Below are 15,971 nucleotides of genomic sequence, written 5' to 3'. Positions count from 1 at the left end.
CTTTATGGTTTCAATTTCTGTCTTAAGAATCATTCTATAAAGTAAGGTCAGAGAAATGGTTTCCTATATGCTTTTAACAATTTAAAATCTTGTTTTCCCTCCTATTCAGGTCTTTAATCTGCCTGGACATTTACTTTTTGCATCCTATAAAGCAGGAATATGATACACTTTTTTATAAGGAAAAACCAACTGTACTCGAACAACTTACTATGTGCCAAGGACATCTGTTAGCCACTGTTTAGTTTTTTACTTAAAAAAACAAAACAAAACTGTGAAATAGAATAGAAAAGTCCAATGTGTAGCACAGTTGTTTAAAGTGTGGAGCTTAACATATTTTTATAAAGCAAACACATAAGTAACAACTATTAATGTCAAAAACCTCCAAGTGCCCCTTCCCAATCACAACCCTGAAGTTATCATTAGCTTTCTATCAGCTTTATTCGTTACTCTGTACTCCTATACAATAGTTTGGACAAGACAAATGTATATTTTTTCATCCTTCTGTTTTCAACCTTTCTCCATCTTTATACTGCAGTTGTCTTTTAAATAGCATATAGATTATTATTCTTCCTTTAAAATCCAGTCTTTTACTGAAACATTTAGTGTATTTATACTTAGTGTCATTACTGATGTAGGTTAATAACCTAACACCCTTGGTTTACTAATTCTATCATGTGTCATTTCTGAGTCAGTATTTATTAATTTTTCTCTTCCTTATGAGTTGTTTTTTCCTGTTTCTTTGTACACTTCATAATATTTTCTTGGATCCCAGACACTGTGAATTTTATCTTGTGGGGTATTGGATACTTTTTATTTCTATAAACATTCTCAAATTTTGTTCTGGGATGTGGTTAGGTTACCCAGAAACAGTACAATGTTGGATTTAAGGTCTGTTATCTGGAAGCAGAGCAGCAATTCGTCTAGGGAAAGTTTTTCCTCATTAATGAGGCAAGTCTTTTTGTAGGCATTCAAACTGCCATTAGGGAACAGGAACTATGCCTGGCTTTATGTATATTCTAAGTATCATCCACTTAGATCCTTTAGGGTGGTTCTTTCCCTGGCCTTGACCAGTCTCCTCACCTGCATATGCTGCTCAGCACTAAAAATGAATACTCAAGGGGGACTCTGCAAAAATTCCTTCTTTGTGTAGCTTTCCCTTCTGGTACTCCGCTCTGTGAATTCTAGCCACCTTGCATTCCCTAGTTTCCTAGCTCCGCTTCCTCAACTCAGGAAGAGCCCAGGACTGGCTCTGCCTGGTTCCCCCTCCCTGTGTGGCAACCTAGAAACTTTCACTAGCAAGCAAGCTAACATAGTCATAAGGCTAATTTGTTTCCCATCTCTCAGGGATCACTGTCCTTCACTGATTCATGTCCAATGTCTTGAGATGCAATGTTTCACATAGTTTGTCCAGTTCTTGGTTGTTTAAGGAAGGAGGATAATGTGGTCCTTGACAGTCCATCTTGGACAGAAGTGGAAGTCATCTTTAACTTTTTAATATGTCTAAGTTAATGCCAAAAATGTCCTTTTCATCATAGGGGACTGGAAAGCAAAAGTAAGAAGTCAAAAGATACCTAGAGTAACGTTTGGCCTTGGAGTACAAAATGAAGCAGGGCAAAGTCTAACAGAGTTTTGCCAAGAGAATGCACTGGTCATAGAAAACATCTTCTTCCAACAACACAAGAGATGACTATACACATGGACACCACCAGATGGTCAATACTGAAATCAGATTGATTACATTCTTTGCAGCAGAAGATGAAGGAGCTCTATACAGTCAGCAAAACAAGAATGGGAGGTGAGTGGTTCAGATCATGAACTTCTTATTGCCAAATTCAGACTTAAATTGATGAAAGTAGGGAAAATCACTAGATCATTCAGGTATGACCGAAATCAAATCCCTTACGATTATACAGTGGAAATCACAAATAGATTCCAGGGATTAGATTGACAAATAGATTGCAGGGATTAGATCTGATGGACAGAGTACCTGAAGAACTACAGAAGACAGAGGTTCGTGACATTGTACAAGAGGTGGTGATCAAAACCATCCCCAAGAAAAGAAATGCAAAAAGGCAAAATGGTTGTCTTAGGAGGCCTTACACATAGCTGAGAAAAAAAGAGAAGTGAAAGGCAAAGGAGAAAAGGAAAGATATAAGCATCTGAATAGAGTTCCAAAGAATAGCAAGGAGAGATAAGAAAGCCCTCCCAAGTGAACAGTGCAAAGAAATAGAGGAAAACAACACAAAGGGAAAGACTAGAGATCTCTTCAAGAGAGTCAGAGATACCAAGGGAACATTTCATGCAAAGATAGGCATAGTAAGGGACAGAAAAGGTATGGACCTAACAGAAGCAGAATATACTAAGAAGTAGCAAGAATACACAGAAGAACTATACAAAAAAGATCTTCATGACCCAGATAACCATGATGGTGTGATCTCTCACCTAGAGCCAGACATCTTGGAATGTGAAATCAAGTGGCCTTTAGGAAGCATCACTACAAACAAAGCAAGTGGAGGTGACGGAATTCCAGTTGAGCTAATTCAAATCCTAAAAGATGATGCTGTGAAAGTGCTGCACTCAATATGTCAGCAAATTTGGAAAATTCAGCAGTAGCCACAGGACTGAAAAAGGTCAGTTTTCATTAAAATCCCAAAGAAGAGCAATGCCAAAGAATGTTCAAACTACTGCACAATTGGACTTATTTCACATGCTAGCAAAGTAATGCTCAAAATTCTCCAAGCCAGGCTTCAAGAGTACGTGAACCGAGAACTTCCAGATATTCAAGTTGGATGTAGAAAAGGTAGAAGAAACAGAGATCAAATTGCCAACATCTGTTGGATCATCAAAAAAGCAAGAGAGTTCCAGAAAAACATCTCCTTCTGTTTTACTGATGTTGCCAAAGCCTTTGACTATGTAGATCACAACAAACTGTGGAAAATTCTTCATGAGATGGGAATAACAGACCACCTTACCTACCTCCTGAGAAATCTATATGCAGGTCAAGAAGCAACAGTTAGAACTGGACATGGAACAACAGACTGGTTCAAAACTGGGAAAGGAGTACATCAAGGCTGTATACTGTTACCCTGCTTATTTAACTTATATGCAGAGTACATCATGCGAAATGCTGGGCTGGATGAACCATAAGGTGAAATCAAGATTGCCAGGAGAAATAGCAATACACAAATGACACCACCCTTATGGCAGAAAGCAAAGAACTAAAGAGCCTCTTGATAAAGGTGAAAGAGGAGCATGAAAAAGCTGGCTTAAAACTCAGCATTCAAAGAACTAAGATAATGGTATTCAGTCCCATCACCTCACAGCAAACAGATGGGGAAACAATGGAAACTGTGACAGACTTTATTTTCTTGGACTTCAAAATCACTGCAGATGGTGAACGCAGCCATGAAATTTAAAAAGATGCTTGATCCTTGGAAGAAAAGGTACGACCAACCGAGAGAGTATATTAAAAAGCAGAGCCATTACTTTGCTGAAAAGGTCTGTGTCATCAAAGCTGTGACTTTTGCAGGAAAATCAATTCTGAATATTCATCGGAAGGACTAATGCTTAAACTCCAATATTTTGGCCACCTGAGACAAAGAGCCAACTCATTAGAAAAGACCCTGATGCTGGGAAAGATTGAAGGCAGGAGAAGGGGACGATAGAGGACAAGATGGTTGGATGGCATCACGGACTCAAGGCATATGAGTTTGCACAAGCTCCAGGAAATGTTGAGGGAGGCCTGGTGTGCTGCAGTCCACAGGGGCTGCAAAGAGTTGGACACAAATGAGAGACTGAACAACAACAAAGTTAACTGTGGCCTCCTCTCAAACAAAATAAGGAACTTAAAATGTTTTAATTTCCCATACTCTTCTCCACTCATTTATTGTAACCTCTTATTAGTATACTATTCTGTTAATCTTTTGTTTTCAATCCTAATCATTTTTATAAAAACTATTAAAATATATTTAGATGCATAATAAGTCTGGAAAGATATTAGTAATAGCAGTTGCCTCCTGAAAGAAAATGAACAAGTAGGAGTTAGGAGAGATATACTTTTCACTGCATGCACTCTGTAGCTTCTGAAGTTTCTACCATATGCCCTTATTACTTCTACAAAAGAATAAATTTTAAAGGTACTTAATTTTTAAATATGCTTAAAATTTTTTTTGCTCACTGATTTTTCCTACTTCTACTCCTTCCTTTGTTAACTTTTCTTCTTGCTAAATAAATTCTGTCCTTGCATTTTTGGATTAAAATTTAACTGGATGTGTAATTCTTTGATATCATCTGTCCCTACTGTTGCTGATGTCAGTCTGTTTTCGTTTTATAGACGATATTTTTGTTTCTGGCAGCTTTTAAAAATTTCTTAACCCATCATCTTCCACAATGTAGATTTAAAAAATATGTATCCGCTGTTTGGCATTTGTTGAGGCTTTTCAGTGTGGACTTCCATCATTTTCATCCAGTACTTCTTTGACAAATTTCCTTCCTTTATTCTCCTTAGTCTATTTTTTTTTGTCCAAAATGCTATTAAGACATAGTTAAGTTCAGTCGCTCAGTCGTGTCTGACTCTTTGCGACCCCATGAACCACAGCACGCCAGGCCTCCCTGGCCATCACCAACTCCCCGGAGTTCACCCAAACCCATGTCCATTGAGTTGGTGATGCCATCCAACCATCTCATCCTCTGTCATTCCCTTCTCCTCCTGCCCTCAATCTTTCCCAGCATAGACGGTCAAAAAAGAAAAAAATGGAGGGTAGACCAAGAAGCCCTACATAAATCTTTTTTATAAATTCATAGATTTTTAATGAATTTGAAATAAATTTTCCATAAATCTTTTTAAATAAAATTCATTGCATTTACAATCTCCTCTTTATCTATGCTACATCCTATGATCATGCATTTTTGCTTGTTTAGTAGCTGTCTCAGTCTGGACCTCTAATCTGCACAGGACTTTATATCAGGGGTTCAGAATTTTTGCCCCTACATAGGGAACATTAAAGCAGATACCAATTAGTGCAAACCCCATTTTTGGATATTTGCTTTCTATCAGGCTTCCCCAGTGGCTCAGTGGTAAAGAAACTGCCTGCAATGTGGGAGACGTGGGTTTGATCCCTGGGTCGGGAAGAGCTCCTGAAGGAGGGAATGGCAACCCACTCCAGCATTTTTGCTGGTTAAATCCTATGGACAAACGAGCCTGGTGCACTACAGTCCATAGGGTTTGCAAAGAGTTGGACACAACTGAAGTGACTGAGCACAAGTAGAGGGAGCGTCAGGTAAGCAGCATATTTAAGGTTCCATACGTAGGCAGTTACATAGAAGTGTTTGGGCTTGGTTTACTAGCACAATGGAGAGCGAATTGGCACCCACTCCAGTATCCTTGCCTGGAGAATCTCATGGATGGGGCAGCCTGTTGGGCTGCAGTCCATGGGGTCGCAAAGAGTCGGGCATGACTGGGCGACTAACACTTACTTACCAGCACAGAGGGCAGTTTGAGATATCCAGCTTCATGTATCTTCAGATAAGAAATCAGGTTCTGATTGGGGGTCATGTTCAGTTTCCAACCTCATGTTGGTTTTGAAGACCCAGCCCTAAATACTTGACTCCAGCCTGGGTTTTATACGTGCTTTATGGCTTCAGCCTTTACTCAGCATTATTTTTCTTACCAGTCTGAAAATTTTCATCTTATCTTTGAGGGTAGTTTTGTATTAAAAGAAATTTTTATTTCTTCAATAATTCCTGTGTGCAATGAATATGCTCACTCTATTACTTTGAAAAGAAATCTGTATTGTATTTAAACAGCTGAAAACCAAATTTAGTTTTTTTTCAACTTGGATTCCTTTAAGATTCTTCTAATAAGCAGAAATATATTAAGCTTCCTCTTTTAAATTCAAAGAGTAAACCATTGCATTCATAAAGTGCTCGAAAGATTCCACCCAAGGCTGAGTATATCTAATATCAAATTCTTTAACTCACCTTAATCATTTAACACAAATAATCTAGGTGTTTTTACCACTTTGAATTAAATTCTAGCAAAAAATAAAATATGACTTAACTGGTCATTATCTATGAGTGGTCATTATGCTATATAATAGCGTATTTATAATCTCACTTTTTACAACTGCCCTTCTGTGTGGCAATCTATGAACACATCTCTTTGACAAGTGCTTAGCAGTTGTCTCATATATTCATACTCAATAAACCTCAAAAATTTAACCTACATCTCTGTGTGTCAGTAGCTCAGCTGTGTCCGACTCTGCGACTCCACGGACTGTAGCCCACTAGGCTCCTCTGTCCATGGAATTCTACAGGCAAGAACACTGGAATGGGTTGCCATTTCCTTCTCCAGGGGACCTTCCTGACCCAGGATCAAACCTGGGTCTCCTGCATTGCAGGCAGATTCTTTACCATCTGAGCTGTATTTCTAGAATCACCAAATTAAATTTCTGACTAGCCTTTTCCAGTAAAAGATACTAAGGTGAAACTTCTTGCTCTTTTAGGAAAACACCTTAAATTCTGGTAGGTAGCTTAACAAACATGCAAGCAATAAAGGCAATTTTAAAATGTCTCAGTGGGGAATTACTTTACTTGGGATAATGGAAAATACACTGGTCTAGAATCTGATCACATTGCCAGTCAAAACCTGTGGCCTCAGGACAAGTCTTCCTAGACATCAGGTTTATACACGTGTTGAAAAACATAAAAAGTAATAGTTTGAACTAAAACACTTCTAGAGTACCCTGTAACTAAAATGTCATGAATCTGTAATTTTCATCTATGTTGTTAAAAACACTGGTATTCATTTAGAGCACAACACATAGATCCTCCCATCATTTAATATTCTGAAGAAAGCTCTTTAAGTTCTCACAAGGCATATAGTCAGTGCATACCTGTCTAAGTTAGTGCTGCCAGGAGAATAGTCCTTGGCTGCAGTTCTGCTACCATAAAAAGATGACGACTGCAAAGGTAGAAGCCCTAAAAAAATGAACAGACACAGGAAAAATTTAACTCCTAAATCAACCATTCAAGTTCATTTAATAATAAAATTACGCATTGGGCTTATTTATATTTAACTCTATTTTCCCCTTTCTTTGCATCAAATACATACATATTATGCATGTCTGAAGAGCAAACGCTGTGAAAAAGTTTATAAGAGGTTACAAAAGAATACTCTCTAGTCCTAAAGCTCCACAAATTTTTCTCCCAATTTCTAACCAGTTTTTGAAATTCAGTTTCTCTGATTTCCTCCATAACATTAGGTACAATTTGTATAACATTTGTATAATTTCTCAATTTATTAATTTAAAACAGCATCAGCTGGCTCCCTCAAGAAAAATTAGAATTTCTCATTTATATCACCTCTACTCTTCTTCTCTTCTCTCCAACCAATTATCAGTTGTGTTATTTTATTATTTTATTTATTTTTTGTCTGTGGCTTGTGAGATCTTAGTTCCTCGACCAGGGATTGAACTCCAGCCAATGACAGTGAAATCACCAGGTCCTGACCACTGGATTACTTAGGAACTCCCCATCAGTTGTGTTATTTGAGTTCTACTGATGAACTTTGCAATGTTAACCTAACACACTTAAAACTCTCTACGTTTTGTTCCATGAAACTTTTTACCACCTGACCCCTTATACTTTCCTCTCTCTCTCCTCTTCCACATCAACACTTGTAAGATGTACCATTACTTCAACAGTATTAAGTATTAATGCATCTATTAACTATTAATACATCTTTAAGTACTCTGTTTTCTAACTATAGTGAAAGTGAAAGTGAAGTTGCTCAGTCGTGTCCGACTCTTTGCGACCCCATGGACTGTAGCCTACCACGCTCCTCTGTCCATGGGATTTCCAGGCAAGAGTACTGGAGTGGGTTGCCATTTCCTTCTCCAGAGGATCTTCCCGACCCAGGGATTGAACCTGGGTCTCCTGCATTGTAGGCAGACGCTTTACTGTCTGAGCTACCAGGGAAGTCCTTTCTAACCATAGGTTGATTGTAAAAGCTGAAAACCAAAAAACAGAATTTATATAATGAATTATTACTTCAGAAGTGATAATTATATTAGAGCTTTCTCTTTCTGTCAGAGTCTAATTTATATATGTCTGAACCCCTAAAAGGAGACTGTTTCTAGAGTCCAGATGAAATGAATTCTCTCCAACTCCCAATTTATCAAAATCATGCCATATTTTAGCTTTCTTCAATTTCAAGTTAAATACAATATTCAAATCAATACTAGATACATGAGTCTCTAAGAAGTTCAGACGACCAGAATGATGCTAAGTATAGGAAGCAGCAATAAAAATTCAGAGACAATCTTTTAGTTTTTGTTAAAAACAAGGTGAGCTTATACAACTGCTTTATGCAATAATTACAAGATCTTCTGGAACTTCTAATAACCAGCAACACTGATAAGTTTTAATTTCAATAACTTTAACTCCTTGGATTCATTCCATGGTCCAGGTACTTTGACAATGAAAGAACTTAATTCTAGGTAGTTGAATAGGGAGATATAAAGCTTAAATTCCTTGTAAGCAAAATAAAAATTCCCTTATAGTTCTAATATTTTAAAAAATATTTTAGCTAAGTACTAGGATACAAATTAGGACTTCCCAGGGGGCTCAGTGGTAAAATATCCACCTGCCAAGCAGGGGACATGGATTTGATCCCTGGGTTGGGAAGATCCCCTGGAGAAGGAAACGGTAACCAACTCCAGGATTTCTGCCTGGGAAATCCCATGGACAGAGAAGCCTGGTGGGCTACAGTCCATGGGGTCACAAAGAGTTGAACACAACCGAGTGACTAAACAGCAACAACAGGATATAAATTGACACCCAATAACTAATACAAAATTTACGCAGTGTTCCTAAATATGTGAGAAATATGCCTCAGTTTACATTTCTATTTCTAGTCTAATACTATATATCATATCATAAACGAGTAAATTATGCAAAGACCAAATACTTACCTGATGTCCTATTCTCTTCTGACTGTTTCAAACTCAGTTGCTTCTCTCTACTGCTGGTTAAATACTTTCTTGAGGGATCTGTCATAGCCTTGTTGTTCCTATAGTTAAAACATATATGTATAAAGATATAATTCTTAATTTTAAATAGTTGTCATTAGAATTTACATTTCAATTGCTGAATTAATTGATGTGCTTAGAAGTTATGCTACAAGGTGTTAAAACCTTATGCAAATGAGAATTATAAAAACAAGCTTTTCATTACCTAGTCAAAAGTCAATCCAATCCAAAACCCTGGTTATTAGGCAAAAATGAAGGAGCAGTTCCTTTATAAAAAAGTCAAATCAGAGACAGCAAGAATATATAGGTTTTCTTTGCCAAAAGCAAGCCTAGCCGAAATGATTCAGCTACTAAGACCAAAAGAATCAATTAAGAACTAAAGTGAAAAAATTAAAAGTAAAAAAACATTGAAAATAAGTAAATAAAAAGAAGCAAACCATTCGAGCTTGATAATGAATAGCTCTAAAAAGTAAAATAAACAAAATCCAAAATGTTCTTATAGTCTATGTAATTTGAAATGTTATTTACTAAATGTCAACAACATTTCAGTTCATAGTGACTAAACTACTTTAAGTTCATGAACATAAAGTTAAAATTTCTTAAGCCCCTTTCCCCTGATCTATTATTCCCAAATACCTGAACCTATATTAAGTAAAGAGGGTCCATTGAGAAACATGCTCATGCTTTGATTAAAAGTGCTTATTTTAGGAGATCCATCATGAATAAAGCCTACAAGCAGACAATGTAGATGCTCCACCCAGATTCCCTCTGATCTTATTTTTGTATCTTCTCTTTCACACCAATTAAAGTTTTTTTCCTCCCTATTTTTTTTTTTTAATATTAGAGTATAGGTGATTAACAATGCTTTGTTACTTTCAGGTGTACTGCAAAGTGATTTAGTTATGCATATACACGTATTTATTCTTTTTAAAGTTCTTCTATTTGGGTTGTTTTTTAAATTTTTTTGATAGTCAGTACCTAGGGTTCCTCTTCACAAGATTGTCCTCAAGCTACTAGAGCCTTTGCCTGCACTCTCAGAGTCAAAAGCAAGGTCAGGTGCTAAAGGATAGAAGTCAAGCTCCCCTGCCTTGGATTAGAATAGTTTTAAGGTGAAATGCATGTAACAGATTTTCTCTCTGGGATTAGGATGAAGCCTGAACTCTGCATTTTTCTGGTCAGAGATCAGATTTCTGTCTGAGATCACACTCACTCATTTTCTCCTGCACTGCAGTATCTTGCTTCCCCCAGTCCCTTCCTGGTATCCCCTGGGAATAATTTCTAACTAAATCACTTGGACACTACTCTCCATTTCAGGGTTTGTTTCTGAGAAACTTGAACAACAGTTAGTGCTAGAAAAGGGTCTAGGAAGCACACTCTAAGGACAAGATTCTGGAACTGGATCAATTGTTCGGCAATGGTAGCAGAAATACCATTGGCTGGTGGTAAAATCTTTGGTATCCTAAAGTGTAATACCACCAAGATTTTTCATCTGTAGTGAACTGGGCTGGGACAAAGTAGAAGAGGATATAGTTCATGCAATCTTTCCAGCGTCTGAAAAACGTGGTAGACAGCGTCTGAAAAATGTGGTAGAACATAGAAATGTTCTAAAACTGGATTATGGTGATGGTTGCACAACTCAAAAAATTTACCAAAAATACAGAATTATACATTTAAAACAGGTGAATTTTATGGTGTATAAACTGTACCTCAATAAAGCTGTTGAAAAAAAAAATCCCAAATTATTTCCTTCCTTGTATCCAAGCCCTCTATTATGAAATGCCATCTGTTTCCCTATCCCTTATTGAGGCTGGCCTAGTGATTTCCTTTTCCCAAAAGAATCTAACAGACACAACAGTACCTGAGTCCTGATTCTAAGGCTACAGGCACCTTGCAAATTTTCACTCATTCTTTTGGAACCCTACCACTGCCATGTGCTTAACTCCAGGGTAACCCTATCAGGTGAAAAAAAAAAACATGGCTAGTCTCCTGCATCACCCCAACCACTAGACAGCCAACAGCCAGTCATACAAGGAATGCCACTGTGGACCAGCTGATCCCGAGCCAACTTACCAAATGACCATGCATGTATGAGAAAATGAGAGAATCCAGTCACAACTGGCCAAGATAGGCCTAGATAAACAGAACCACTTAAGTGACCACTGACTTATAAGCAATAGTAAACAGTTACTATTTTAAGTATATCGTTATTGCTATTGCTAAGTCATTCAGTCGTGTCCGACTGTGTGGGACCCCATAGACGACAGCCCACCAGGCTCCCCTGTCCCTGGGATTCTCCAGGCAAGAACACTGGAGTGGGCTGCCATTTCCTTCTCCAATGCATGAAAGTGAAAAGTGAAAGTGAAGTCGCTCAGTCGTGTCCAACCCTCAGCGATCCCATCAACCGCAGCCTTCTAGGCTCCTCCGTCCATGGGATTTTCCAGGCAGGAGTACTGGAGTGGAGAGCCATTGCCTTCTCCAAGTATATTATTATACAGCACTAGATAACTGATATAGTGATATGGGTTAAATAATAATCATAAAGACTATGGGTCATCAAGGAACTATGCAACCAGAGCAAGCCATCATGAGCTGGGTGCTATCATACCCATGAAGTTGTAAGATCAGGAAGTTACAGCAGCAATCCATCATAAAATGCGAGTGGTATATCCAAGTAAACAAGAATAGATAATGAAAACAGATCTATGAGCATTCTGGTGACCAGACAGAAGAAAAAAACTTGTGCCTGATTCATGGATGGATCATCTCGGTACATTGATACAAGCTGAAAATGAACTGTTGCTGCATTGTAGCTCCACTAAGGGACTACCCTGGAACACAGGACTAAGACGAAATCCTCCACTGTACAGAGTTTGAGAAATGCACCTCACTGTCCATTTTGTATGGAGAGAAACGTGGGCCAGAGGAACCCTGGATGGTGGTAAATGGTCTAGATGGATGATCAGGGGCCTAGGAGTAAGCCTGGAAAATCAGGGGAAAATGATTTATGAAAGAGGTTTATGCACAGTATGTACAAACGGTGAAGATCTGTTTCACATGTTAATGCTCACCAGAGAACTTCACTGAAGAGACATTAAACAATCACCCATGGTAACTTGTCTAGTGGATGCCAGTCAATCTCTGTACTCAGCCATCCAAATACTTCCACAAAGGGCCCATGAGTAATAGGCATGGTGGTAGAGGTAAAAGCTCCAAGTGCACCCTAAAATAGGGGATCCCTTTTAATAAGTCTGGTTTAGCAACTTATGCTGCTCAATGTCCAATTGTTCAGCTACTCTAGAGGCTGATCCCTGGCCCTTGAATGAATACTATCCCCTAAGGAAACCAACCAGATATTTGGTGATAAGTTGATTACATTAGATTCCTTCCACCCCAGAAAGGGTAGCAATTAATTCTGGCTGGGACTGGCATATTATTTAAGGTTTGCTTTTGCCTTTCCTACCCACAGTGCCTTGGCTACACTGCTATCTGAGGGCTTTATAAGAGTATATGATTTATTAACATGAAATCTCACATAACATCATTGTGGAATGAGGAATCCACTTTACACAAAAGAAAAGGAGGAAAATACAGTAAAGGCATATGGACCAAAGGATCCACTGGCCCTATCGCAGATCACATTTACCTCAAAGCTGACGGCCACAGCCTTTAAAGGTGTAGATTAGAGATGATCTCGTTAGGCACTGGGTGCCCTTCAAGATACAATATATAACATAAACCAACAGGCCATTACATTTATAGAGAATACATGGGTCTGGAAACCAAGAAGTAGGAACGCCTCCACTATCAGTCTTAATAACACACTTAGAGAATTTGTGCTTCTTGTTCCTTCAATTTAGATTTTGTGGATCTAGCGGTTCTGGTTTCCAGAGGAGGAAATTTTTCACAAGACAGGACAAGAAGAATCCCATTTAATCTAAAGCGATGGCTGCTACTCATTTTGGGCTTCTCATGCTGGCAGAGCAACAGGCAAGGAAAAGAGTTACCATACTGTAACTGACTTAAATTATTATAAGACAGCAGGGTAGCTGCTACATGATAAGGGCAAGAAGAATGTGTCTGGTATAAAGGAAATTCATCAGGGAATCTCTTGGTGCTTTCAAGCTCAGTTTTAACTCTGAATGGGTAATTGCAGCAACCACAGCCTGACAAGTGCACAGTGACCATGGGCTCGGATCCCTCAGGGAAGAAGATATCAGTCATACCACCAGGAAGAATTGTTAATGAAAAAAGCAGCAAATCCAGAATGGATCCTAGAAGTAGATAATATCAGTTATAGCCTCAAGGCTATTTGTAGCAGTAAGGACAAAAAGAGCTACAGCTCATCCCACTAATCCTCCTTTTTAAATATTCTCACCCAGAAATTGAAAAGCATCAATGTGAAGAACCTGTAATAAGATGGTGGGGCTTTCCTGGTGGTCTTGTAAAGAATCAGCCTGCCAATGCAGGTAACATGGGTTCGAACCCTGTTCTGGGAAGAACTACCTCAGTAGTAAGACAGAGGGTAAAAACACAGATATTACTGACTGGAAAGCTGGTGAGCACTGTTATATCTCAGCAAAATAGTCACAGAACTGTTACCTGTAATGTCTTAGGAGGCAGAACTCAAAGGAAAAGACTGAGACAATTAAGAACACTGGTCTGTGTTAGTGCTTTTTACTGCTCTCAGCAAGGTTCTATTCAAGACAGATAAATCTGGGTTAGAACTAGCAGGTTTGCAATCAAGGTTGAAAATGAATACATCTCTCTGTGCCAATGTCCTAGAATTAAAATTGTGTGGTAAGTGGAGGTCATATGGGACTAAAAAAATCCAATTGCTTCTGATTCTCAAACTAAGGCAATGCTAAGAGGTAACTAGAGAAGTAGTTTGTGAAAAACTGATGTTAATATTCGGGAAAACTGGATGAGGGGTATACAGGCACATCTCAATATTATCTTTGCAACTTTTCTGTAAATCTAAAATTATTTCAAAATTTAAAAGAATCAAAATAATAATTAATTAAAAGAATCAAAATAATAACAAAAATACTGGCCCTAATTATTTCTCAAGCCTATAAAACCCTGAATGTTCTACCTTTAAAAAAACTTCTAAAACTTTTACATTTCTAGACTTTTCTAAACTTCCAGGACTACATCGGCATCAACTAGGCTACAAAGCTGCATGGCTCCAAAGAACAGAGTCTTCAAAACCCCCTTCAGCTATGGCCTTGAAAGATAACAGACAACGGGAATCTGTTAAAGGGCAAAGCCACGAGTCATATGAAGTACAAAGAGCAAGGGTTCCTCCCAGAGGATCGGACAGACTGTTATAGGGGTTAATTAAGAACTTATTCCACTGCTTTCACTGTCTTCACAATTTCTGCCTAACAAGATTTTATCTCTACTATAGACCAGTGACTCCTCAGTTCCCAATCCTTGTCTTTTCTAAATGGAAATTTTTGCTGTGGTTATCCTTTGCTTACTCCAGCAATGTATAATAAATGCTATGTGTGTGGAGACAGGAGTGAGGAATGCAGATTAACTTGCTTTTTAGTTTTTAGGTACAACACCACTTTGCCAACAAAGGTTCCTATAGTCAAAGCTATGGTTTTTCCAGTAGTCATGTATGGATGTAAGGGTTGGACCATAAAGAAAGCTGAGCACAGAGGAATTAATGCTTTTGAACTGTGGTGCTGGAGAAGACTCTTGAGAGACCCTTGGATGGCAAGAAGATCAAACCAGTCAATCCTAAAAGAAATCAATCCTGAATATTCATTGGAAGGACTAATGCTGAACCTGAAGTTCCAATACTTTGGCCACCTGATATGAAAGAACTAACTCATTGGAAAAGACCCTGATGATGGGAAAGATTGAAGGCAGGAGAAAGAGACAACAGAGGATGACATGGTTGGATGGCATCATCGACTTGATGGACATGAGTCTGAGCAAGCTCCAGGAGTTGCTGATGGACAGGCAAGCCTGGTGTGCTGCAGGCAAGGGGGTTGCAAGGACTCAGATACAAATGAGCAACTGAACCAAAGTGAACAAGACCATGAGGTGTATAATCCAAGGCACAGCTGGACCTTATGGAGAGAACTACACATAACCCAGAGATCCTGGACTCTGAGCTGGATATAATGACTAAATGAGATTTAGAGGCTGTCTCCATCAGGGTGAAGGTAGGGGTACTCTGCATATGGGAAGAATGATTAACAAAGGTAAATCTTTAGCTAGAAGGGTAAACTATGGCAGACTGTTGTCCCCAAATAACCACTGTACTCCTTTGTCATAACAGTAGAATTTGGGCGAGGCATACTTCCCAGATCTCCTCGTAACTTGATATAACCACATGACCAAGTTTTGGCCAATGTAATATGCATAAAAGTTATGTATACAAATTTTCAGCCTACACAGAAGCTGTATGCCCTCCCTTTGCTCCTTTCCTCCTTCCCAGTAGGAATACAGATATGAGAATGGAGGCTGAAGCTAACTTGGTTCATCAAAGGAAAGATACTTATTAAGAATGGCAGACAGAAGACAAAGGAACCTGAGACTATGGTGATTGTAGTTTAAGAGAACACGCCAGTCTTATCAGCTACCTAGATTTTTGTATCTGTTACAGCAATAGAATCAAGAACTCAAACTATAAAAAGTTTCTTTAACTTTTTTCCCAACTTCTTTCTGGTGACCCTTTGGCCTTCAACACCAGTTAACTGACTACCAACTGACTTCTGTTAAGGTATTAACTGGCAACTGTGTAATAAGTTTTCTCTCTCAGAAGACAGAGACAAAAAAACAAAATCCACAAGTCTCCCATTATGAGGAAGAGGATTGTGAGCTAGTGACTGTCCTACTGCAGGCATGCTCTTTGTCCTATTGCAGGTGTGCTCTTTTGTTCAACCCCAAAAGTAGCTCTAAAAGACTGATGCTCCTTGCCTAGAACCT

The 15,971-nt window shown here is 38.5% G+C and overlaps 1 protein-coding gene across 7 annotated transcripts in view; it reads right to left on the bottom strand.

The window, feature by feature from the left end:
- Nucleotides 1–15,971, bottom strand: part of USP37 (ubiquitin specific peptidase 37) — an 85,639-nt gene that overhangs the window by 49,277 nt on the left and 20,391 nt on the right. For all 7 annotated transcript variants that reach the window (XM_070386766.1, XM_070386756.1, XM_070386742.1 and 4 more), the window contains 2 exons: nucleotides 8,973–9,070; nucleotides 6,894–6,978 (listed from right to left, as the gene is read on the bottom strand). In XM_070386766.1, coding sequence (XP_070242867.1) covers nucleotides 6,894–6,978; nucleotides 8,973–9,070 — 183 coding nt within the window. The remainder of the gene's footprint in view (nucleotides 1–6,893; nucleotides 6,979–8,972; nucleotides 9,071–15,971) is intronic.

This window comes from Bos mutus, chromosome 2, assembly GCF_027580195.1.
Source record: "Bos mutus isolate GX-2022 chromosome 2, NWIPB_WYAK_1.1, whole genome shotgun sequence".
In the NCBI taxonomy this organism is placed as follows: Eukaryota; Metazoa; Chordata; class Mammalia; order Artiodactyla; family Bovidae; genus Bos; species Bos mutus.
Note: the sequence above shows the minus strand (reverse complement) of the source record. Positions and strands in the feature narration are given on the sequence as shown.